Raw genomic sequence first — 25464 nt, forward strand, 5'->3', positions numbered from 1 at the left:
CCTCCCTGATACCGAAGTACATGTCAAACTACTTCCTTAACGTAAATGACCGCCATAACCACAACACCAGGGGGAGCTCCACTAACCACGTTAAACCCAGATTCCGAACTAACAAAGGTCTTAACTCATTCTCTTTCTATGCCACATCAATGTGGAATGCGCTCCCAACAGGTATAAAAGAAAGGGCATCTCTATCCTCCTTCAAAACCGCCATAAAAGTTCACCTCCAGGCAGCTACAACCCTAAACTAACACCCTTCCCGGATTGCTAATAATCAAATGTAAACAAACAAATGCAGATACCTTTTCTTATGCCTTCTGATCTCTCTCTCTCTCTCTCTCTCTCTCTCTCTCTCTCTCTCTCTCTCTCTCTCTCTCTCTCTGTGTCCACTACTTGATGTCCATATCCTACCCCCCCCACGCCCCTGATTGTAAATCATGTAAATAATTCATTGTGATTATCTTGTGTGATGACTGTATTATGATGATAGTATATATGATAGTATATATCTGTATCATGAATCAATTTAAGTGGACCCCGACTTAAACAAGTTGAAAAACTTATTCGGGTGTTACCATTTAGTGGTCAATTGTACGGAATGTGTACTTCACTGTGCAACCTACTAATAAAAGTCTCAATCAATCAAAAACAGAGACCCTCACAGTGCTACGAAATTAGCAAGTAGGCCAGCTTCTGCGTCAACCGCTGAATGGCTTTTGAGTTTGGAATGCACAACACAATGCGATAGGACACCAATCTGTACTGACTGAAAAACATGATCATATTACAGTATCTGTAAAGTATTGTTTCATGGTTTTTTTGTACACAGCCAGCTCGACAGATTTTATACTACAGTTGTAATAACAAGCATGATGTGTATCATGATCAATATTATAGTGACTCACTTGATGAAAAGTTGTCCGTTTAATCAAGTTGGCCGGGGACGTTTTTTTCTAGTTAATTTTGAGTACCGTAGGTGGGAAAAGGATTATATCACTGCAGGGTTTGTGAACGCAAACAGTTTGTCTTTCGTAGTAATGCAGTTTTTTTGAGCAGTGTCCTCCTCACCAGATACAAAAAGCCTCCATCGATAAAATACATGTGCAGCAGAAGCACTCCGTGTCTGTCGGCATAGCTTGACATTTACGCCACTGTATCATGACGGTCCTGACTCTCGGCTACCGTCTCTCCAATGTTGTTCTATAATTATCAGTTCATCCTCCTGTTTAGTCAGGTTTAAAAAGGTAATGTTGCAAAACCTCATTTGTCCAAAAGATGGCAAACACGAGTTTGTTGCCGGAAGAAGGAAGTCTGTGCTATGAGCACTGAAATACAGTAAAATGACCAAAATATAATAAATATTGTACATGTTAGTAGTTATTACTTAGTAGTGTTTTTTAATCTTTCGAATGCAAAAAAGTAAATGCACTAATAATTATTTTGATTAAGTATTATTATGATAATTAATATCCACTAATGATAATTAGAGATGTCCGACAATATCGGACTGCCGATATTATCGGCCGATAAATGTTTTAAAATGTAATATCGGAAATTATCGTTATCGGTTTCAAAGAGTAAAATGTATGACTTTTTAAAACGCCGCTGTACGGACGTAGGGAGAAGTACAGAGCGCCAATAAACCTTAAAGGCACTGCCTTTGCGTGCTGGCCCAATCACATAATATCTACGGCTTTTCACACATACAAGTGAATGCAACGCATATTTGGTCAACAGCCGTACAGGTCACACTGAGGGTGGACGTATAAACAACTTTAACACTGTTACAAATATGCGCCACTCATGTGAACCCACACCAAAAAAGAATGACAAACACATTTCGGGAGAACATCCGCACCGTAACACAACATAAACACAACAGAACAAATACCCAGAACCCGTTGCAGCACTAACTCTTCCGGGACGCTACAATATACACCCCACCTCAACCTCCTCATGCTCTCTCAGGGAGAGCATGTCCCAAATTCCAAGCTGCTGTTTTGAGGCATGTTAAAAAAAATAATGACTTCAATAATAAATGTGGCAGTGCCATGTTGGCATTTTTTTCCATAACTTGAGTTGATTTATTTTGGAAAACCTTGTTACATTGTTTAATGCATCCAGCGGGGCATCACAACAAAATTAGGCATAATAATGTGTTAATTCCACGACTGTAAATATCGGTATCGGTTGATATCGGAATCGGTAATTAAGTGTTGGACAATATCGGAATATCAGATAGCGGCAAAAAAGCCATTATCGGACATCTCTTATGATAATCCAACATCAATCTGATAATCAGAAAAAATTGTAATACAAAATGTTGGAGACATTACACGCTAAAAGAAAAGGTTCTTGCGTGTGTGTTAAAAAAGCTGGTTTCAAACAGTCAATTTGTTATTAGTGCATGTAAACATGCTGAGCGTGTGTCTGTGGGGCAGTGACGTTAGGTTTAAGGTGGGGTGGGGGCCCTTCAGGAGTCTAATAATAATTAATATTAAAGACCAAAATGGGGCCACAAACACAATCTTGTTAAGGGCCACACACAGTAGACCTAGAATCATCATAGTGGGGCATGTACCAAACATGTGTTTCTAAACAGCCACCATGAGATGGCAGTAGTGTCCTGTCCCACTGATTGTGACGTCCTCTTCCACTTAGTGCATCTGACTTTGTTTCTTGTGTCAGGCGTTAACACATTTTTAAGGGAAAGGGTCGCCTCGGTCCAGCGAGGATGAGTTTGTCGAGACACAAAGAGCTCATTTGCAAGGCTGGAATGTGATGTCGTCACAGCGACGATAGTATTTTTCTGCTCGGCCGCTTTCACAAACGCTGTGTTGTGTGAACTATTTTGCTGCCGTTGCTCATATCCCTTTATCTCTGCTGCAGGCCATGGGCCCATTTCATAACCACGCTGAATATGTAACTCCATGTTTCTCATAATCTGTCAGTGAAGGAGTACGGTGGAACCTCCAAAGTTTAACATCTTTAACCGAACACATCATACAAAGTTCATAAAACATGTTAATAACTATGCAAACTGTAAAAACAACCTAACTTCTGTTTATTAATAAATGCAAAATAAAGAAAAACTTACTGCTGATACTTGTAGTACTAGAGGTGGGAATCTTTGGACGATTCAATTCAGAATTGATTCTCGATTCAACACGACTCTCGTAATATATTATTTGGTATACAAATGATAATTAAACCTTTTCAAAACCAGTTACAGATTACAAAAGCTCCTCTGAGCTGCTGGCTTTCGACTTAAACACACAGTGTTGGCCTACAATATATTTTTTTAAATGTATTTTTTACATTTTATTTACAAAAATCACAGAAATGTTTATTAATTTAAAAAAAATAGGGCAACCCTAACGCCGACCCAATCCCAGTTTTACAAAATGTAGGGTAGAAATTTGCAAAGCAAGTAAGAAGACATACAAATACAATTATAAATAAAATACTAAAAAAGGGAATAACAAAAATTAAAAAAGCAACAGTATCAATAATAATAATGTAAGGTTTTTAATGTTTTAATCCAAAAATGCATTAGAAAAACAAATTGCAAAAACAAAACAAATTTAAAGTGAGTTTTAAATTATTTTAAAATCTAGAATTGGAAGAAAAAAAATTCAACTGTGATTTGGATGTGAATCAATTTTTTTGACCACCCCTTACTACTACTGAAACGTTTTTTGAATGAATTATTGCTATTTATCAAAATCAGCTTTATTTACCAAGTATGTTTAACACATAAGGAATTGGACTTGGTAGACTGTGCTCTCTTGCTCAATGTTATCGATAAATATTACCGATTAACTAAAAGTATAAACAATTACTTAAACAACTAATATGTGCAACACTGATAAATAATAGTGTAGTGGTGAATAGGGCAAAGAGATGATGTTGTGGACATAATAATAATAATAATAATAGATTTTATTTGAACAACAAATCTCAAAGTGCTACATAGTAAACACATAAAAGCATTAAAACAAGAAATTAAAAATATTCAAAATTAGCTATATGCTTTTTTAAAAAGGTAGGTTTCTAGCCCTTTTTTAAAAGCATCCACTGTCTGAGCTCGTACATTTTTTATGAACAGTGTCTTATGCAGAGCCATACTGTCACCTGCCTTAATAGATTTGGATGGAAGATGATTCTCAAAGTGTGTAACACGGTCAGTACACACTACAGGACCCAAAATGCATGTACAGGTGTAGGGCTGGAACAATTAATAGATTAAATTGATTATTTTGTTTAGAAAGAAATGTTGATTTATTATCTGTTGCTTCGATTAATCGTTTAATGAGTGTAAGTAGTAAAAATGGATAAAATCCGGACCGCATGGAAAGTTTTCGCAAGGACGCTGTAAAAGAACGCACATGAGAGCGGGGGCGCGTGAGTGCCGTGATCTGTGTGGCGGTGAATAGCAGAAAATTTTCGTCATTGGCCAACAATTTCAATATCAACATTTTTATTGGAAAAAAAGATTGAAGTTTATGGTAAGCAGAAAAATCTTTGTTTATTTCAACCATTTTCCCTAAAATACACATTAAGGCTACAACGTGTGTTTTAAACGATTTCTCAATCGAACAAACCAAGACACGCACGTGGAGAAAGATCACTTCATTTGCTGACGTCATGCAAGATGATAGTTTCAACTTTCAACTCTAAATTGGACCTTTTAAGGCTCTGTTCATGCAAGATGATAGTTTCAACTTTCAACTCTAAATTGGACCTTTTAAGGCTCTGTTGTAGATGACCTTTTCCACAGAGTCGTTTAGTGAAATATCAAAGGACACAGAGGCCATATTGATATTTGTATGTTTCTATAAAGGCTAATCTGATGTGGATATGACAGTAACTCAGAGGGGACGAAATCAGACACACTATTCTTAGTAGCGGTGCTAATAAAATCAATTCAATTAATTGATCAAATCAATTCCGCCCGTGTGCAGGTGAGATAGGCTCCAGCACCCCCCGCGACTCCGTAAGGGACAAGCGGTAGAAAATGGATGGATGGAATTCAATTAATCATTTCCATTTTAAATCGATTCATAATTTTTAAATACAACAATTACAATTTTACATTTTTCAAAAGACATTTACTTGCTGTGCGTAGAGGTCGTACGTCAGCAACCACAAAGAGGTTTATTAATCTGTTTTGAAAAGGTTTTATCATTATTATACCAAATAATTTATTGCAAGAATCGATTCTGAAAGGAATCGTCACTCCAAGAATCGAAATCGGTTCTCAAATTATTCGTATTCAAAATACAAAAATAAAAAGTATTCTTAGTAACAACATTTAAACTGTTTCACACTTTTTTGTATTTTTCCCAGTTTGGTGTTGTTTGTAGCAATTTTTTTTGGTAAAGTTTATTTTTAGAGTCTGCCACATGCCAAGAAAAAAAACAGATCTCCCGGGCCGCACTTTAGACCCCCTTTATTAGAATGTGAGTTCATGTAAGCGTACTGTACTTTACAGTCTGCCTCACAGCTTTGTGTTATTTTTGACAAAGCATATTATTATCACTAGTTTGTTCTTGTCTTTTTTCCCTTCTTTTTCCATTTTTTATAATATTATTCTTTTAAAAAACAAGTTATGGTCAGCAAATGGCTCGCACTTTGGACCCCCCAAGTCCTTTTGAAAGAAATGCCGTTGGTTTGTTTTCCAGATCGTCTCTGAGCAGCTGGTCAGTGGGGAGCCAGGAAGCGGCTCTACAGGACGTGGAGTATGTCAGCTTCCTGTTCTCCACCCTGACGGGCTACTCCTGCGAGCACCTCTCGCGCCTGCAGCACGCCCGCGACGCCGGAGTCACGGCCGCCTCCCCCTTGTCGCCCCTAAAGCTGCAGCTCACCACGCTGGAGCAGTTCACGCACCACTGGGACGTTGCGGAGGTGCGTGTGCACACACTAGGCGAGGCGTCGGTCAAACTGAAAAGTTCCTATACCCTCGGTCTTCGTCATTCTCTCTCACGCTGCACAGAGCGCTGAAAGGGGAACTTTTATCGCGCGGCGCAGGTTGGAAATGCGTGGTTATCGTCCGCGGTGGATATCAACAAGCGCTAATGAGAGCCAGTGGCGTGATGGGAGTGTGACATTTCTGCACTGAAATTACAGTTAGCGCAACATCCCCCGGGGCTTGTGTGGGAGGCTTCTAATCACTAATTCAGCTCCTCAATTACAGCCTCAGATCCGGCCTCTCTCATTTGCCTGTCTGAGTCAATCACAGCCGAGTGGCGGTAAAGAATCGGGACGGGGCAGGAGGGGGGCGGCATTAAGGGACGGACCGTGTCATCGGCGGTCGGGCTAATGAGGCGGGATTGTTTCTCATGACGGGGAGAATGTCAACAGGTGCGTTGCTACGACAAACGTTGGCGCGTGCTCACTCGTGCACGTGTTGAAATGAGGAATTTGATTAGGTGTTGATGGAAATGTGTGTGGTTTGAAAAAAATAGGACCTTTTTTTAAGTTGTTAAAGAAGTTGTGCAACAGCTTCCAGAGCCTCAAGCATTAAGTAAAGTTAAAGTACCAAAGATTGTCACACACACACTAGGTGTGGCGAAATTATTCTCTGCATTTGACCCATCACCCTTGATCACCCCCTGGGAGGCGAGGGGAGCAGTGGGCAGCAGCGGTGGCCACGCCCGGGAATCATTGTTGCTGTTCCAGTAGAAAATACAGTTCAGAGGAATGCTAACCAGAAATAATCTTAATTTAAACTAATGAATAAATAAAATAAGGTAAAATAAATATAAGATGTGTTTAAGTTTTTAGATTTGACCATTTGTAGAAGGTCTGGGAACGTCAAGGTACCTTTATAACGCAATACATGGCTAAATATAACGATACATGCTGTGCTCGCAAGCAAAAAAGGAACACAACACTAAATAAATATCATATTTTGCAGCATAGTTAAACAGCAAAAGTGCAAAACCAATGAGAGTGATTTAGTGCACCAAAAGTGTACACCGGATATTTTTTCTTACCAGCCGCTTGGATGACATGTAGAAAAAAGGGTTGTAGGAGCCAAATTACAGTTTTGTATCTAAAATGTATGGGGATGCAGATACAACAATTCAATTACATTTTATAATGGTTAGTAGAAAAAAATATTTAGATTCTAGTCATGTTGATGTTGCTTTCTGTTAGGACACAAGTCATACGTTTGTGTCTTTTTGAGAGAGTTGTGCACACCAGCAGATAAGAGCTAATGAAGGAAAATACTTTCAAAGTACTGTGACTGCACTCACATGATCACAGTAATCCCTCTTTTATCGCTGTTAATTGGTCCCGGACATGACTGCCAAGTAGTAATCATTAATTATAAATGGAATATTGTCATTGCTAGAGCGTAAAAAAACTGTCTGCTACTTTTAAATATATTTTAACAATATTAGAGCCCTGCAGACATTAAATAACACCCTTTAGTCACCTTTACACTCTTTCAATCCAATATACACTACCGTTCAAAAGTTTGGGGTCACCCAAACCATTTTGTGGAATAGCCTTCATTTCTAAGAACAAGAATAGACTGTCGAGTTTCAGATGAAAGTTCTCTTTTTCTGGCCATTTTGAGCGTTTAATTGATCCCACAAATGTGATGCTTCAGAAACTCAATCTGCTCAAAGGAAGGTCAGGTTTTGTAGCTTCTGTAACGAGCTAAACTGTTTTCAGATGTGTGAACATGATTGCACAAGGGTTTTCTAATCACCAATTAGCCTTCTGAGCCAATGAGCAAACACATTGTACCATTAGAACACTGGAGTGATAGTTGCTGGAAATGGGTCTCTATACACCTATGTAGATATTGCACCAAAAACCAGACATTTGCAGCTAGAATAGTCATTCACCACATTAGGAATGTATAGAGTGTATTTCTTTAAAGTTAAGACTAGTTTAAAGTTATCTTCATTGAAAAGTACAGTGCTTTTCCTTAAAAAATAAGGACATTTCAATGTGACCCCAAACTTTTGAACAGTAGTGTAGTAGTGCTGACTGAAGCTGAGCCAATCAGGGGCCACGATACTAAACAGCATGCTCAGAGTGGTTTGGTCTCCTCGGGTGGACAATACTACTGAAGTATGGACATTTTTAGTTTATTTAGCCATTTTTATGCTTGAAAATGCTTAATTTAAGGCAAAAATTACTATGTTTAAAAAAAAATCCATGTGGTGAAACCGTAATATTTGAAGTGCAATGTGTGGAGGGACAACTGTATTGTGGCAAAAAAAAACAGCGTATAGATAATCACGTATGGTTAGACATTGCAATAGTTGGCCTTGTATCGAAGGTACAGTACAATACCAACATCATGCACTTTAGAGTAGTCCGTGTGCAGCATCGATTTACATGAGTCAACACACGGCCATTAGTGACTAAACAGCCGCCAACACAAGTGAGTAGCAAGATAGTTTGGCTGCATGAGTGCTGCTGACACTTGGGAGCCGCGGTTCATTCAAGCAAGACACAAATTCCAATGTTTACTGAGCCATTCTTGCAGGTGTGTGAGTGTGTTCACAACCACAGTTCTTACCTTCCTCCTTTAATGTTGGTGCACAGGAGGTGTGTCAGCGTCTGGAAAGTCTGGGTTCCAGGTCTCAGTGCTTCGACGTCGTACAAAACGGCATCTATGAATACATGGTGAGAGGATGAAAGATGAGCTCGCACAAGTGTGATGATGACTGAAGGACGTGTTGTGCGTCTTAGATGCAGCTGAAGGTGGTGCCTGACAGCATGGCCACCAGCCTGCTCAGAGCAGTCTCCAGACTAATGGACCTGACCCTGCTGCCCATGGACCCCGTGATGCGCTTCTTGGCGCGCTGCTGCCTCAGCCTGCTGGCTTTGCTGGTCGCCCGGCGCCAGGAGGACGCGGCCGACGACAGCCGCCACAAAAGGTAAGATTTTAAAATAAAACAAAACAACAAAGCTGGCTTTGAACACGTCTTTCCCCCCCCGTGTGCAGGGAGGCCATTTGGGCGGCGTGCGTGACGGCGCTGAGCACCGTGCCGCGCCTGCTGAGGATGGTCCTGCAGCTGCGTTTTGGGGACATGAGTGAAGACGAGCTGCCGCTGCTGGGACAGATGTTGATGATGCTGCTGCAGCACACGCCGCTGCACAAGCAGCTGATGGCCAACACCAGCCTGCTGCAGGAGCTCATACAACACCTCACGGTAAACCTTCTTCTGGCAGATCATTCCTAAACACTGAAGTGCTCCTGTCTACACACTCAAACATTAACACTGAATTAGTAATCAATCATATCTCACCTACTTACAGTTTAACAGGACAAACCTTGTCATTAAAGCATGTGTTAGTCACAAAGATAAAGATGGTTATCAAGGTTTAGGTCAGGCTGATTACAAAAATAAATACTAATCAAATATACTAAAAATAAGTTACTCATAAAAACTGAGCGCTAAAAAAAATTAATTCTAAATAAATTAAAAATAATAATATATGTTTAACTAAACTGTCAGTAAAACTAAATTGCAAATGATAATACAGCTTCACCACTTGAGTCTTAATTTTTTGCACTTAAAGAAACTTCTTTATGACTTTCGCTGCAGGCTTGTTCTGTTTCTTTGATATAGTCGTTACTGCCACAGGTGGTGGAAAAGTGTATTACAAATGAGTACCGCTACAGCCCATACAGACCACAGCTGAGAAACACATATTTTTTTCTTGGCCCTATGGTTAAGAAACACTGCTGTAGAGGAACTTGAACCACAGTAAACTCATTGGCATTTTAACCTTGCTAGCAAACATAGAACACTGGGATCCTAACTTGTAATTTACATAACTGAAGTGTTCCTCTAAGCCAGGGGTCGGGAACCTTTTTGGCCGAGAGAGCCAGGAAAGCCAAATATTTTAAAATGTATTTCCGTGAGAGCCATATAATATTTTTTAACACTGAATACAACTAAATGCGTGCATTTTTAAGTAAAACCAACATTTTTAGAGTATAATAAGTCTCTTATTATTTTTAATAACATTGTTATTCTAAAGCTGACCAATAATAAATAAAATACTTCTTACCATTACCTCGAAGGACAGCTGGGATTGGCTGAGCCACCGGCAACCTTGAACAGGTGCGGTAGAAAACGGATGGATGGATTAAAATGCGTGACAATGTTTTGTATTTTGAACGTTATTTTTAACACTGCGATTTCCAGCGGAATTATTCATTACTTATCGTGTTAAGCAATGTCAGCTAAGATTTATCTGAGAGCCAGATGCAGTCATCAAAAGAGCCACATCTGGCTCGCGAGCCATAGGTTCCCTACCCCTGGTCTAAGCACCCCTTTAAGTCCGCTCCTTTTTGGCAGTTACCTGTTTTTCATAATGTGATTACATAGGTGTCGCTGTAGCTTGTTTACTTCAAATGCAGTCAGTAGCTTTAATTAGTGGTGTTCCTCAAGGTTCCATCTTAGGTCCTCTCTTTTTCATCATTTGAGCTATTCAACTGGTGGACCATGAGTTCGGTTAAAAAACTCACCAGAGACTCACATCTTTGCAGAAACAGCAGAGCGCTCCCGTACCTCTGACAAAATAAATACACCAAAATCAAATGAGTTAATAGAGTACGCTTGTGCTCTGGAATCTACTAATACGACTAATAGATCCGTTAGATTTCTAGGAATGTCGCCCCTGCAACAATTAAGTTGAATAACCCTGATGGTCTCGTCTAGTGATACTATTAGTTTGGTAGTATTTTTAGTTCATCTGGCCATTTTTATGCTTAAAAATTCTTAACTTAGGCCAAAATTACCTAAAACATTAAGAAAAACAAATGTGATCGAGTGAAGCTACAAAGTGTGAAGAAAGATGTGATGAGGGACAACGGTACTCCCAGATATGTTCACTCATCTTTTACAAATGTTTTGGGAGGGGAAATATTGTCTTTTGTTGAGATCATAAGACTACCGGTAGTTATAAAGTGGAACCAGTTGATCTATTTCATAAAATTAATTTATTTCATAGTAAACTTTAACATGCATTTCATTTTCTGGGGACACAAATAGGACCGATTTAGTCAAATGTCTGTAAACTTTTATTTATTGTAATCTATGAGGTATTTCAAAAACATCCTGAGTGTTGTCTTATATTCAAATCCACATGATCCTGTCCTTCAAGCTCAAGTGTGACATGTTCGTGTGTGTGTGTGTGTGTGTGTGTGTGTGTGTGTGTGTGTGTGTGTGTGTGTGTGTGTGTGTGTGTGTGTGTGTGTGTGTGTGTGTGTGTGTGTGTGTTACAGAGGTACTCCCGTGGTGCGACCAGGGAGCAATGGCTGACTGACCTGCTCTACTGTTACAGCGTCACCGTGGCTAACGGCACGTCCACTCACCGCGGCAACCTCCGAGACATGTACTGATCCACATAAACGTGCACCTACACACACACACACACACACACTGTGGGAGCATGTTTTTTTTAATTGTTGCAAAAATAACATTTTTTGGATCTTTCACCATGCTTTGAAATGTGGAAATTTTTTTGCTTGGTTAATAAAACATGGACAAAAATCCAAAAACAATGCAGCTGATGTTTGAGTCAATTTTTTTCTTAGTAACAGTTTATAGGGACAAGCGGTAGAAAATGGATGGATGGATGTAATGGAAAACAATAATTATTACATTGAGGTGTAACTTGTGTGTTTTTATAGCACAGTTCACAAAAGCCATGAAAAGGAATGTATTTTGTGGTGTGTGTGTGTGTGTGTGTGTGTCTGCAGGTGGGCTGTCTGTATGAGCGGCTGTTGATAGAGCACCTCATTCTGCAGAACCAGAGGAAAGGTTATCTCAGTATGTGAGCGAGCGCGCCAAACGAGGAGTTGTGTACGTGTTTGTCTCACAATGGAAGAAAGGTTATCTTTTTACATGTGCCTTTCTGCACACGTAACCCACGCCCAGTGATGTCACCTTTCTCACGTCACGCCGCTTAATTTTAGAAAGCAGCACGCTTCCAGCAAACAATGTCCACTGTAATGTGAAGGCTTTTTTAGCCAGCTGAGAAAACATGCAAAACTTTAGTGTGTGTGTGTGTGTCAATGTTTTCCACGTTGGCCCCGGCCCCCTTGTCCAGCGCTATGAGGCCTCAGGTGGTAAGAAAACTGCCTGGCTTGATTCACTGCTTCAGTCAGATGCACGTGGTCCAAACCGCTCACTGGAAAAGTCAAATGTTTTAAAAGCGCTCCATAAGTGTGTGTGTGTGTGAGTGAATGGACTTACGTAGGCCCTGAGCATGTAGAGGCAGGCCCAGATGCAGCTGAGACCCTCCAAGAGAACGACCCCACATGGACATGGAGTTTCCTAAAAGGGACATTAAAAAAGATGACAATCAATCCAGGATATAAAATTAAAAAAAAACCTTTCTTCTCATGTAACAAAAATGAGAGCATGATCATAAAAACAATAATGTGGCCAATAACTTTTGTACCGTGGTTCAACACACAAAGCAAATATGGTAAGGGAAAATATGAAAATTTGAAAACATTCATTAAACTTGCAGGGGGTTTGTTTTTTCATGTCCAAAAATGAGACCTCCTATAAAAACGTCAACACATTTTGTAATAAATAATGTGACCAATAGTTTTTGTAATTCAACACAAAATAAATATGGTAAGGGAAAATGTGAAAAAAACCAATATACATACAGTAAGCCGGTTACATGATACAAATTGCTGCTTTTGTGTCACAATTAATTCCCAATAAAAATGAGATCTATAATTTGTGAAATTCAACACAAAGGAAATAAGTGCAAAATGGGAACAACTAAATATGTCCAGCTTGTATTGAAAAAATAGAATTTTTAAATAAAAAATAATGAATAAATAATGTGAAGTTCAACACATACAACAAATAAATCAGGTAAGTGGAAACTATGCACACACACAAGTCCAATACGTTGGTTGACAATGTTACAATGACCACATTTAACTCATCTTAATAAATGAGAGCATGATGAAAAAAAATATATATTTTTTTTTCCCCACTGAGGTTCTGTGTGGAGTTTGCATGTTTTCCCCGTGACTGTGTGGGTTCCCCCTGGGTACTCCGGCTTCCTCCCACCTCCAAAGACATGCACCTGGGGATAGATTGATTGGCAACACTAAATTGGCCCTTGTGTTTGAATGTGAGTGTGAATGTTGTGTGTCTATCTGTGTTGGCCCTGCGATGAGGTGGCGACTTGTCCAGGGTGTACACCGCCTTCCGTATGAGTGCAGCTGAAATAGGCTCCAACACCCCCACCCCCTCGGTAAAAAGGGGATGGGTGGATGGATGGTTGGTTGTCCCCTGAGGTGGAAGATTGTCTAGTCCAGTGGTCCTCAAAACATTTTTTTTAACCACTTCAGAAAACACTTGGTTGTCCAAGTACCAACATAATGACCAACATTAAAATACAGTGGCAGAGTAGGCCCAAGTATTCATTATAAACAAGGCAGAGAAGTATATTCAATATTTGGGGCAGTGGAACATTACACACAGTTTAAACAGCAACACTGTCTTTAGGAAAATAAAACACTGTTCTTAAATAATTAATCAAATATTTGCCGTACTACTAGATGGAGCCCGTGTACCACTAGTGGTACACGTACCACGGTTTGAGAATCCCTGCTCTAATCCAAACTATTTCAACTGTGCAATTGTTTACACACAAAACAAATCAGTTGAGGAAAAATATAAAAATTGAAAAACGCAGGTTGTTTTGATAAAAAGAAAAAAGAACACCAAAAAAAGTTATTTTTTCCATGTCAAAAAATGAAAGGACACCACGATAAAGATTTCCAAACTTAAAAAAAGAAGTGAAAATTGCAGTTTTTTTCTATTGGAGCATGATTTTTTTTTTTTACTTTTCAAAAAAATGTATGAATTTTGAACCCTAACCCTAACATATTTTTAAAGAATCTGATGGTGAAAAAAAGAAACAATGTCTGGTTGCATTATTGTGCACACTTAAATGATAGTCACACACACACACTAAGTGTGGTGAAATTTGTGCATTTGACCCATCACCCTTGATCACCCCCTGGGAGGCGAGGGGAGCAGTGGGCAGCAGCGGTGCCGCGCCCGGGAATCATTTTTTGTGATGTAACTCCCAATTCCAACCCTTGATGCTGAATGCCAAGCAGGGAGGTAATGGGTCCCATTTTTATAGTCTTTGGTATGACTCGGCCAGCGTTTGAACTCACAACCTACCGATCTCAAGGCGGACACTCTAACCCAGGGGTGTCAAACTCAAATACAGAGTGGGCCAAAATTTAAAAGTGAACAAAGCCGCGGGCCAAGGTTGAACAAATTAACCTTTTAATAGTGACCCACACAAGTTTTGCATTGAATATTGAACAATATATATAACTTTATAGTGACATGCAAAATCATAAATAAATAATAATAATAATAATTAAAAAATATCAATGGCATATCAAATACAATTTAAATAAAAATGGAATGCCTCTTTTCTATTTGCAGCCTTCTGAGGTAAATATCAACATTAACTTTTTCCACAGGCTAATACATTTGAAAATAAAATAACAATGAATAAAGCAACCATTGAGGACTTTAAACTGCTCAGTTTGCAACACACTGATCTAATCTGATGTGCCCAAGCCAGACACCTGCCATATTTTCTTGGATGCTAGTTCATTAATGTCGGGGCTCAGGCTTTGAGCTGAGGCAACCTTCATTATCGAACGAAGGTGTTCATCAGTCATTATATCTCGTAGTCCACCCGGACCACAGTCTTGGGGGCGTGCATTAAAGGCACTGCCTTTAACGTCCTCAACGAGCTGTCGTCACGTCCGCTTTTCATCCATTCTAGCAACGTGCCGGCCCAGTCACAAGAAATGTGCGGCTTCTGTACGCACACACACGTGAATGCAACGCATCCTTGATCAACAGCTGTACAGGTTACACTGAGGGTGGCCGTATAAACAACTTTAACACTGTTAGAAATACACGCCACACTGTGAATCCACACCAAACAAGAATGACAAACAATGACAGAACATACGCACCGTAACACAACATAAACACAACAGAACAAATACCCAGAACCCTTTGCAGCACTAACTCTTCCGGGACGCTACAAAATACACCCCCCGCTACCACCAACCCCGCTCCCCCCACCACCACCACCACACACACACGTGTGGCGTCCCGGAAGAGTTAGTGAAGTGAAGTGAATTATATTTATATAGCGCTTTTCTCTAGTGACTCAAAGCGCTTTTACAAACCCCGTTTCCATATGAGTTGGGAAATTGTGTTAGATGTAAATATAAATGGAATACAATGATTTGCAAATCCTTTTCAACCCATATTCAATTGAATGCACTACAAAGACAAGATATTTGACGTTCAAACTCATAAACTGTATTTTTTTTTGCAAATAATAATTAACTTAGAATTTCATGGCTGCAACACGTGCCAAAGTAGTTGGGAAAGGGCATGTTCACCACTGTGTTACATGGCCTTTCATTTTAACAACACTCAGTAAATGTTTGGGAACTGAGGAGACACATTTTTTAAGCTTCTCAGGTGGAATTCTTTCCCATTCTTGCTTGATGTACAGCTTAAGTTGTTCAACAGTCCGGGGGTCTCCTTTGTGGGGTTTTAGGCTTCATAATGCGCCACACATTTTCAAAGGGACAGGTCTGGACTACAGGCAGGCCAGTCTAGTACCTGCACTCTTTTACTATGAAGTTGATGTAACACGTGGCTTGGCATTGTCTTGCTGAAATAAGCAGGGGCGTCCATGGTAAAGTTGCTTGGATGGCAACATATGTTGCTCCAAAACCTGTATGTACCTTTCAGCAATAATGGCGCCTTCACAGATGTGTAAGTTACCCATGTCTTGGGCACTAATACACCCCCATACCATCACAGATGCTGGCTTTTACACTTTGCGCCTATAACAATCCGGATGGTTCTTTTCCTCTTTGGTCCGGAGGACGCGACCTCCACATATTTCCAAAAACAATTTGAAATGTAAACTCGTCAGACCACAGAACACCTTTCCACTTTGTATCAGTCCATCTTAGATGAGCTCAGGCCCAGCGAAGGGTGTTGTTGATATCCGGTTTTCGCCTTGCATAGGAGAGTTTTAACTTGCATTTACAGATGTAGTGACCAACTGTAGTTACTGACAGTGGGTTTCTGAAGTGTTCCTGAGCCCATGTGGTGATATCCTTTACACACTGATATCGCTTGTTGATGCAGTACAGCCTGAGGCAGGGGTGGGCATTTAATTTTTACCGGGGGCCGCATAAGCAACCCGAGCACTGCTGGAGGGCCACACCAACAATATTTCAATTACATTTTGCTCAATATTATTTTTGATATACCGTAAGATAACTAATAATAATAATAATAATTAATAATACTAATAATAATTTTATTTAACCTAACTTAACTTTATACAAATGCAGATTGCTTTTGATGGTTTTATTTTTAACACTGTCTTACACAACACTTCCTGATGTATAATACAATGCAAAAATGTCCATTTCTGCACAGGGTTAATTTCTGTCACTTATCCTGCATTATCCAACATTTTTCCACGTCAGATTTGGACAACCATCTGTTGTTAAAAATCTTTTTCAATCATATTTATTTTATACTGGTAGAGTGGCCGTGCCAGCAATCTGAGGGTTGCTGGTTACTGGGGTTCAATCCCCACCTTCTACCATCCTAGTCACGTCCGTTGTGTCCTTGGGCAAGACACTTCACCCTTGCTCCTGATGGCTGCTGGTTAGCGCCTTGCATGGCAGCTCCCGCCATCAGTGTGTGAATGTGTGTGTGAATGGGTGAATGTGGAAATACTGTCAAAGCGCTTTGAGTACCTTGAAGGTAGAAAAGCGCTGTACAAGTATAACCCATTTATCATTTATTTATTTATATTGTTTTTTATATTAGTTTTATATGTAATTATTTTTTGTTTTTATTCAGTCATTGGTGGAGCTAAGGATAATATTTGAATATTGTTTTTAATATTGTTGTGCAGCACTTTGGAAACATTTTGTTGTTTAAATGTGCTATATAAATAAAGTGGATTGGATTGGATTGTCACACCTGCCAGCTTGTCCCATTTCAGTCCTAACATGTCCAAACACGCATTTACCTATGTGAACAAGTCATTACCTGTGGTTGTCTCTTTAATTGACCGCATGGCTGCCAGCTACTCCGTGATTTGAAAGTCTGTAGTTATCCCACGTAAGAAGAGGAGCAGCTGGGCGGTGTCACGTACATCGCAGCTCTCATCCAAAGCCAGCGAAAAACAGTCAAAGTCTCTGGCCATATCAGCGTAACAGAATCCAATAAGCACTCCTTAATAAAATCTCCGTCAGAAAACGCCTTACTTTTTCTGGCGATTTTATGAGAAATGACGAAACTTGTCCTGACAGCTGCATCTCTGGGGGTGTGAAATATGGCAAAAAGTCCTTGTTGGGTTTGCAGTTTTACCATCAACGCATCAGCCTCCCTTGTGCGCGCTTCATCAGACAGATTCCGGTATTTTTCCTCGTGCTTCGTCGTGTAGTGGCGATTCAAATTATATTCTTTAAACACAGCAACCTGTGTACCACAAATTAAGCACACGGCTTTACCTTTAATTTCTGTAAAGAAATACTTGGCAGCAATGTTCCCTCTAATTGTTCATGCGTGTGAGCAAACACAAAAACTCCCTGAGCATTCAGTGGAGCACATGTGAGCAACATCACACGTGGCAATACCAGCAGCACACCTGTCTCAAACCAATCTTTTATTATAACACTCAAATGACAGGAGTCATTTTCATGAGATTATTTTGTAATATTTGTGATTTGGCCCACTTGTAATGAAAATAAAAGAAATCTTGTTTTTCATAAGCTATGGATTAGTATTGTACAATATGTCTGGGTGGGGGTCCTGCTTTGGAAATCATTTGTACCCCTCTCAGAGATCACATTTAGTTCCCCTTAAACATCCACATGTTGCACAATGAAATGTAAGCATAGGATGAAGTGTGCATTCCTGTAACTTTCTCTACTAACAGCATTCCATGATTAATATCAATAAATTAACATTATTAATAAATGACAGTAGAATAAGCACACGTATGACTGAGGAGTCATAGTGTAACTTTGTGTGGTGTTTGAGTTGTCCGACTTTTTGTGTGGCCATAAACGCACCAGTGGCTTGGTGCGATGCGTGTTGGTGACAGATGACAAGTTGGTTTTGGACTGGTTTGTACGGCAGAAAATGACTAGTTTTTCGAGATAGAAGTTTTTTACTCGTGTTTTGGTGTGGTTATGGCCGAATATAAACAGTTTTGCTCAATAAAGTGATCGATATAATTCCTGTCCTCGAAGCATCTCGATAGACATTACAATAATTGAACGGTGTTCAATTGAACGGTGTTGACGAACACCGTTAGGGCCGCTTGTTGTCACTGTCACTCAGAGTTGCATTGCAAAATTATGCAGAATAAATGTGTTTATTTTGTTTAGAATTCAGATGGGATTTGATTTGGTGCGCGGCATATATTTGCTGTGCGCAGAGGACGCTTGAGCAGTGCGCAATTGCGCAGGCGCGCACCTTAGAGGGAACGTTGCTTGGCAGTCCATGTCTTGTTGAAAACACGGCATTCGTCATCAACTTTTCTCTTTTTAGCGTCTCATCACTTGTCGCTGTGCACCTTCACTCACAGGTTACACCCGGACATACGCCCATTAATAACACTTTTCAAAATAAAAGCAGCACAGTTGTATTGCACGCACGACATAGATGTTTATTAAACTTAATTTTGTAATTTGTGATTGTCGTTGTTCACATTCACTCACAATCACGCACGCGCATACGTCCACGCGGAAGTAATACAAATAACGTTTTTCAAAACAAAAGCAGCACCGTTGTATTGCACACTCGACATAGATACTTTTTAAAAATGTTTTTGTAATTTATGATTGGCCTCACGCGGCCCGGACAGGGACGCACAAAGGGCCAGGTGTGGCCCGCGGGACGGAGAATGCCCAGGTCTGGCCTGAGGGATCGAAGGTCACGGGCTTAGCTGCTTACGTGCAGTGATTTCTCCAGATTCTCTGAACCCTTTGATGATATTACGGACCGTAGATGGTGAAATCCCTAAATTCCTTGCAATAGCTGGTTGAGAAAGGTTTTTCTTAAACTGTTCAACAATTTGCTCACGCATTTGTTGACAAAGTGGTGACCCTCGCCCCATCCTTGTTTGTGAATGACTGAGCATTTCATGGAATCTACTTTTATACCCATACATGGCACCCACCTGTTCCCAATTTGCCTGTTCTACTGTGGGATGTTCCAAATAAGTATTTGATGAGCATTCCTCAACTTTATCAGTATTTATTGCCACCTTTCCCAACTTCTTTGTCACGTGTAGCTGGCATCAAATTCTTAAGTTAATGATTATTTGCACAAAAAAAAAAGTTTATCAGTTTGAACATCAAATATGTTGTCTTTGTAGCATATTCAACTGAATATGGGTTGAAAATGATTTGCAAATCATTGTATTCCGTTTATATTTACATCTAACACAATTTCCCAACTCATATGAAAACGGGGTTTGTACATAGTGAAACCCAATATCTAAGTTACATTCAAACCAGTGTGGGTGGCACTGGGAACAGGTGGTTAAAGTGTCTTGCCCAAGGACACAACAGTAGTGACTAGGATGGCGGAAGTGGGGATCGAACCTGCAACCCTCAAGTTGCTGCAAAGGGTTCTGGGTATTTGTTCTGTTGTGTTTATGTTGTGTTACGGTGCGAATGTTCTCCCGAAATGTGTTTGTCATTCTTGTTTGGTGGGGATTCACAGTCTGGCGTATATTTCTAACAGTGTTAAAGTTGTTTATACGGGCACCCTCAGTGTGACCTGTATCGCTGTTGATCAAGTACGCGTTGCATTCACTTGTGTGTGCGTGCAGAAGCCGCACATATTATGTGACTGGGCCAGCACTCGTTGGACTGGATGAAAAGCGGATGTGCCGATTTTCGGGAGGGGCACTGAAATTTGGGAGTCTCCCGGGAGGGTTGGCAAGTAATAGAATTACCGGTGAATGCGGTCTGACCGCGGCACCGCCGCTGTATATAATCGGCGGGCCAGCTCTAGTGTTAATTTGATATCGCCTCAAGGGCCAAATGAAATTACACGGCGGGCCAATTTTGGCCCGCGGGCCAGAGTTTGACACGTATGCTCTAACCACTAGGCCACTGAATAGGTGAATACTTTCAGTACATCTAAGTGGGGGCTGCTGGTCTTCCAAGTAGGGGAAGCTCATTTTCAGCTAATTTCTAAACATGAGTACAGTTTCCAATAACTGATAGAAGATTAAAAAAAAGATGATAGATTTTACAAAGAAAATGTCACACAAAGGATTGTAAAATTCTCCATACCAACTTGAATCAACGGAATAAAAGTAGAAAAATCCTCCGGCAGTGGTTTATATTCCAAGATTGCCTATTCCCACATTTTTCTGTCAATTAAAAAATGGATTCAGCCTCAGACAGATCATCCAATCATCATGCGAAAGAAAGCCTGGTGTCCAGGCTGGCCAAGGCCACGCCCACTTTCCATGCGCTTCCAGAGAAACTTGGCGTCCGTGGGCGGGACAACGCAGAGCATTTATCCAATGATTGTCTAGTTAGGCTGCAGTGGAACAGCCTACTCTATGCTCCCCCATTGAAGTCAATGGACGCTCCGCTTCAACACTGGTTAATGATCTGCGACACGAGCACACGGAATGAGACCAAAGTCGCTGATTCGGAAATAAAGTCAAACACATATTTAGTACATTTTTAACCACTTTTTTCCCTTGCAGTTTTACACTGGCACATATTTAACATACCTAAAACCGGCCGAGTCATACCAAAGACTATAAAAAGGGGACCCATTACCTCCCTGCTTGGCACTCAGCATCAAGGGTTGGAATTGGGAGTTAAATCACCAAAAATGATTCCCGGGCGCGGCCACCGCTGCTGCCCACTGCTCCCCTCACCTCCCAGGGGGTGATCAAGGGTGATGGGTCAAATGCAGAGAATCATTTCGCCACACCTGGTGTGTGTGTGTGACAATCATTGGAACTTTAACTTTTAACTTGACCTATGACTCTTGTGCTCCACATGTGTCACCCCAGAGAATTCAGTTGTGTTTAGGTCTGGGTTCTGGCTTTTGTTAATTTACATGTCATGCTAAAAACAGCTGTTAGTTGTGATATGTAGAATAATTGTATCAGTTGTGTTACGCAAGGATATGCAATTAGCAATTAGCTCAAGGTGTGAATTCAAGCGCCTTAATGATGGACAGCGGGACCCAGTCTAAAGTTGTATGTCTGCCTCAGAAAGAGTGGACGTTTCAAGAGTACGCACGCGCGTGTGTGTGTGTGTGTGTGTGTGTGTGTGTGTGTGTGTGTGTGTGTGTGTGTGTGTGTGTGTGTGTGTGTGTGTGTGTGTGCGTGCGTGCGTGCCCGTGTTCAGCGGATCGCTCTACACTGTTGACATTCCCGCTGACAGCTGTGAACTTTTCACGATGCCACGACTGTCAGGGGGACAAACGAGTGAGAGAAGGAGGAGGACGTTACGTCACGAGGTAGCGTCGGAACACCGTCGGTCTTTCTGTCCGCTCGGCAACGTTTTCCCATCATCACCCGCTGATGCGTGATGAAGGTCAGGACTGTCGTGAGCGCACCAAACAAGATTTGCGTGTTGAAGACGCTCTGATTTGTCTTATGATAGTATGTACAAATGATTCTTTTTTCAACTTGTATTATTATTATCACTGCGGAAAACATTGTTCTCCGAAAGCTGACCCAAACGTTGAAATGTAGCAAAAAGCCCATAAAGGAATCGAACCATGCATTGGTTCCACAGAGAAAGCGGACATTCTGAAAACTGCACTTCTCGGTACGACGACAACTAAATGGCTCCCATGAAGGGTCGATTTTAAGCAATTGCTCTTCATTGTGGGATTGGACATGCTTGTCATCACATTAAACGCCAACCAAACAATAAAAGTTCTGCTCGACACAAGATTGATCTGAGCTTAGATTTTATTCTGCCAAAATGAGAGCATGAGAAAAAAATGTATTTATTTATTTTTTGGTTCACTACTATGTTCTTGGACTTGTCCAGGGTGTACCTCGCCTACCACCCGGACGCAGCTGAGATAGGCTCACCATGGATGGATGGCTAGCACTGGGTATTTAAATTGTTTAAATGCATTCATATTATTATTTAATTAATACTCAAATTGCATTTAGATTTATGGGTGGTACAATACGAATAATAATATATTTTATTTAATTTTCTATAGCTAATTTACAAATGGCTTTTTTTATATTATAAACAATATTTAAGTATTATGATAACTTTAATTGCATTACAATTTTTGGGGTTAAAATATATTATTTTATTGTATACTATTTAATGTGGTAAATTAATTATTATTTGATTGTTACCCCAAGTTCATTAGATTTCCGGTAGGTAAAATACATTTAAATATATATTATTTTTAATTTCCTAAAGCTACTTTATTAATGGCTCTTTCTTTTTATTTTATAAATGTATTTAAGTATTACTTTATTCGGATTTTGGGGAGGGTTTTGAATATATTGTTTTATTGTATTTTATTTATTAATTAGTCTTTTTCAGGGTAAAATATATTATTTTAATGTGTACTATTAAATTGATTTTAGAGTTATTATATTTACTATGTTGCAAGTATATATTTTTCTAGAAAGTGATACCTCAATTTACAAGTATTTTGAGAAACAAGCTCCCTCTTGGCTTTTTGTTATGCTTTAAAGTTGTGAGCTAAAAGGCCTACATGTGTCATACTTGATCATTTCGCGATATTGCCATATTTTTGCTGAAAGGATTTAGTAGGGAACAACGATGATAAAGATCGCAACTTTTGGTATCTGACAAAAAAAAGCCTTGCCCCTACCGGAAGTAGCGTGACGTAGTCAGTTGAACATATCCGCAAAGTTCCCTATTGTTTACAGTGATGGCGGCCAGAAGTGAGAGCGATTCGGACTGAGAAAGCAACGATTTCCCCATTAATTTGAGCGAGGATTAAAGATTTGTGGATGAGGAAAGTGCAAGTGAAGGACTAGTGGGGAGTGGAAGCGATTCAGATAGGGAAGATGCTGTGAGAACCGGGGGTGACCTGATATTCAGCTGGGAATGACTACAACAGTAAATAAACACAAGACATATATATATACTCTATTAGCCACAACACAACCAGGTTTATATTTAATATGCCACAAATTAATCCCGCATAAAAACACCTAGGTATTTGTTATGCTAGCTCCTAGCTCCCGTCCATATAACCCGCCAATACAATTGAAACACCTGCACAACACACACAATCACTCAGCCCAAAGGACCGTTCACCTAACCCAAGGTTCATAAAGCTTATATATTTAACCAAAGTTACGTACGTGACACGCACGTACGGGCAAGCGATCAAATGTTTGGAAGCGCGCGGGTGGGACCTGATATTCAGCTGGGAATGACTACAACAGTAAATAAACACAAGACATATATATACTCTATTAGCCACAACACAACCAGGCTTATATTTAATATGCTACAAATTAATCCCGCATAAAAACACCTAGGTGTTTGTTATGCTAGCTCCTAGCTACTAGCTCCCGTCCATATAACCCGCCAATACAATTCAAACACCTGCACAACACACACAATCACTCAGCCCAAAGGACCGTTCACCTAACCCAAGGTTCATAAAGCTTATATATTTACCCAAAGTTACGTACGTGACACGCACGTACGGGCAAGCGATCAAATGTTTGGAAGCGCAGCTGCGTACTCACGGTACCGCGTCTGCGTCTGTGTGTCCAAATCAAAGTAATCCTGGTAAGAGTCTGTGTTGTCCCAGTTCTCTACAGGCGTCTGTGTATCGAAGTCAAAGTCCTCCTGGTAAGAGTCTCTGTTGTCCGAGTTCTTCGATCTTGACTGCATCTTTCGGGAATGTAAACAATGAAACACCGGCTGTGTTGTGTTGCTGACTTCCCTCGCAAAATACTCCGCTTCGCACCGACAACTTTCTTCTTTGCTTGCTCAGCTTCTTTCTCCATAATGCAATGAACAAATTACAACAGATTCACCAACACAGATGTCCAGAATACTGTTGAATAATGAGATGAAAACCGAGCTAATTTGTATTGGCTTCAATGGGTTATCCATACCTCTGTTTCACTGGCTACGTCACGCGCATACATCATCATCCAAAGGAGTTTTCAACCGGAAGTTTTGCGGGAATTTTAAAATTGCACTTTATAAGTTAACCCGGCCGTATTGGCATGTGTTGCAATGTTAAGATTTCATCATTGATATATAAACTATCAGACTGCGTGGTCGGTAGTAGTGGGTTTCAGTAGGCCTTTAATTTGACTACCAAGATATTTGCTATCCTCCAACCAGCAGAACGGAGTAAGTGAGTGCAAAGGAGAAGAAGCTGACGACTGAATCAGAGAAACAAACCTTGGAAAACATGTCAGAGGAACCCAATGAAGCATCACCATTAGTCCACATCACACGGGCAGCAGCCAGCCAAATGACAGACATTTATCCATAAAAATATTGAGAGTGTGTTTGACGTGTTTCAGTTTGTTCTCTACAAACTGTACGGTGAAGCGTTACTTTTGGTACACAGACATACATATCAATTGTTGTCAACTCTGACCTCTCCGGTCCCGCACTCAAAAACGTCCACGTGCAACATAAACAACAATTTCCAGAGTTCCTATTGTTACACGATGTAGAAGCAGCTTAAAAGTCTACTCCTCAGGTTAAATGCAGAACAATATTATTACATTATTATATAAAACTACACACTAATTCCTACAAGATTTTTTATCTAAAAGTAATTTTTTTCTTTTTTAAAAGTCACCTTACATGTTAAAATTGTGCTGTTTTGGTCGGGTCATGATTTCATTTCAATGATTTGAGATACAAGCTCGGCCATGGAACCAATAGAGCTCGTAGGTTAACGTACTTCTCTACTGTATTGTTAAAGTTTAACTTTAGTGAGATCTCTTGTGGCCTAAATCATAATCTTGAATCTTTTTAAGTTTTTCACTTAAAAGTTTATAAGTAAATTTTATTTGAGTATTGTTTAAGTTAAATTTACTTAGATGTTTTGGGGGTAAATTAACTCAATGTCTTACTTTTATCAGCATATTTTTTTCATTTAATGATGCAGCTGAGATAGGCTCCAGCACCCCCCGCGACACCCGAAAGGGACAAACAGTAGAAAATGTATGGATGGATTTAGGAATTATTTTAGTTTTTAAATATTGTAATATAAATGTTCAACAATATTCTTTTATATGTATAATATGTTTTATTTATTTTTTATTTTAATTATGCGTGTTTAACATTTCATTTAAGACTTTGGAATGCTAAAATATACTATTTTATTT

General features: G+C 39.9%; 2 protein-coding genes across 6 annotated transcripts in view; one reads left to right on the forward strand and one right to left on the reverse strand.

Annotated features, from left to right (window-relative positions):
• The window catches only part of tex10 (testis expressed 10), a 45757-nt gene extending 34224 nt beyond the window's left edge, over nt 1–11533 (forward strand). For all 3 annotated transcript variants that reach the window (XM_062062885.1, XM_062062883.1, XM_062062884.1), the window contains exons 12-16: nt 5685–5907; nt 8572–8652; nt 8719–8906; nt 8975–9182; nt 11267–11533. In XM_062062885.1, coding sequence (XP_061918869.1) covers nt 5685–5907; nt 8572–8652; nt 8719–8906; nt 8975–9182; nt 11267–11383 — 817 coding nt within the window. In that variant the 3' untranslated portion in view covers nt 11384–11533. The remainder of the gene's footprint in view (nt 1–5684; nt 5908–8571; nt 8653–8718; nt 8907–8974; nt 9183–11266) is intronic.
• Nucleotides 11232–25464, reverse strand: part of invs (inversin) — a 95991-nt gene continuing 81758 nt past the window's right edge. For 2 of the 3 annotated variants that reach the window (XM_062062887.1, XM_062062886.1), the window contains exons 18-19: nt 12240–12320; nt 11233–12174 (exon numbers count right to left, since the gene is read on the reverse strand). In XM_062062887.1, coding sequence (XP_061918871.1) covers nt 12056–12174; nt 12240–12320 — 200 coding nt within the window. In that variant the 3' untranslated portion in view covers nt 11233–12055. Of the gene's footprint in view, nt 12175–12239; nt 12321–25464 lie in introns of all 3 variants that reach the window. The other variant, XM_062062889.1, reaches the window with a different exon arrangement.

The sequence above is a fragment of the Entelurus aequoreus genome, linkage group LG11 (genome assembly GCF_033978785.1).
Source record: "Entelurus aequoreus isolate RoL-2023_Sb linkage group LG11, RoL_Eaeq_v1.1, whole genome shotgun sequence".
NCBI lineage: Eukaryota > Metazoa > Chordata > Actinopteri > Syngnathiformes > Syngnathidae > Entelurus > Entelurus aequoreus.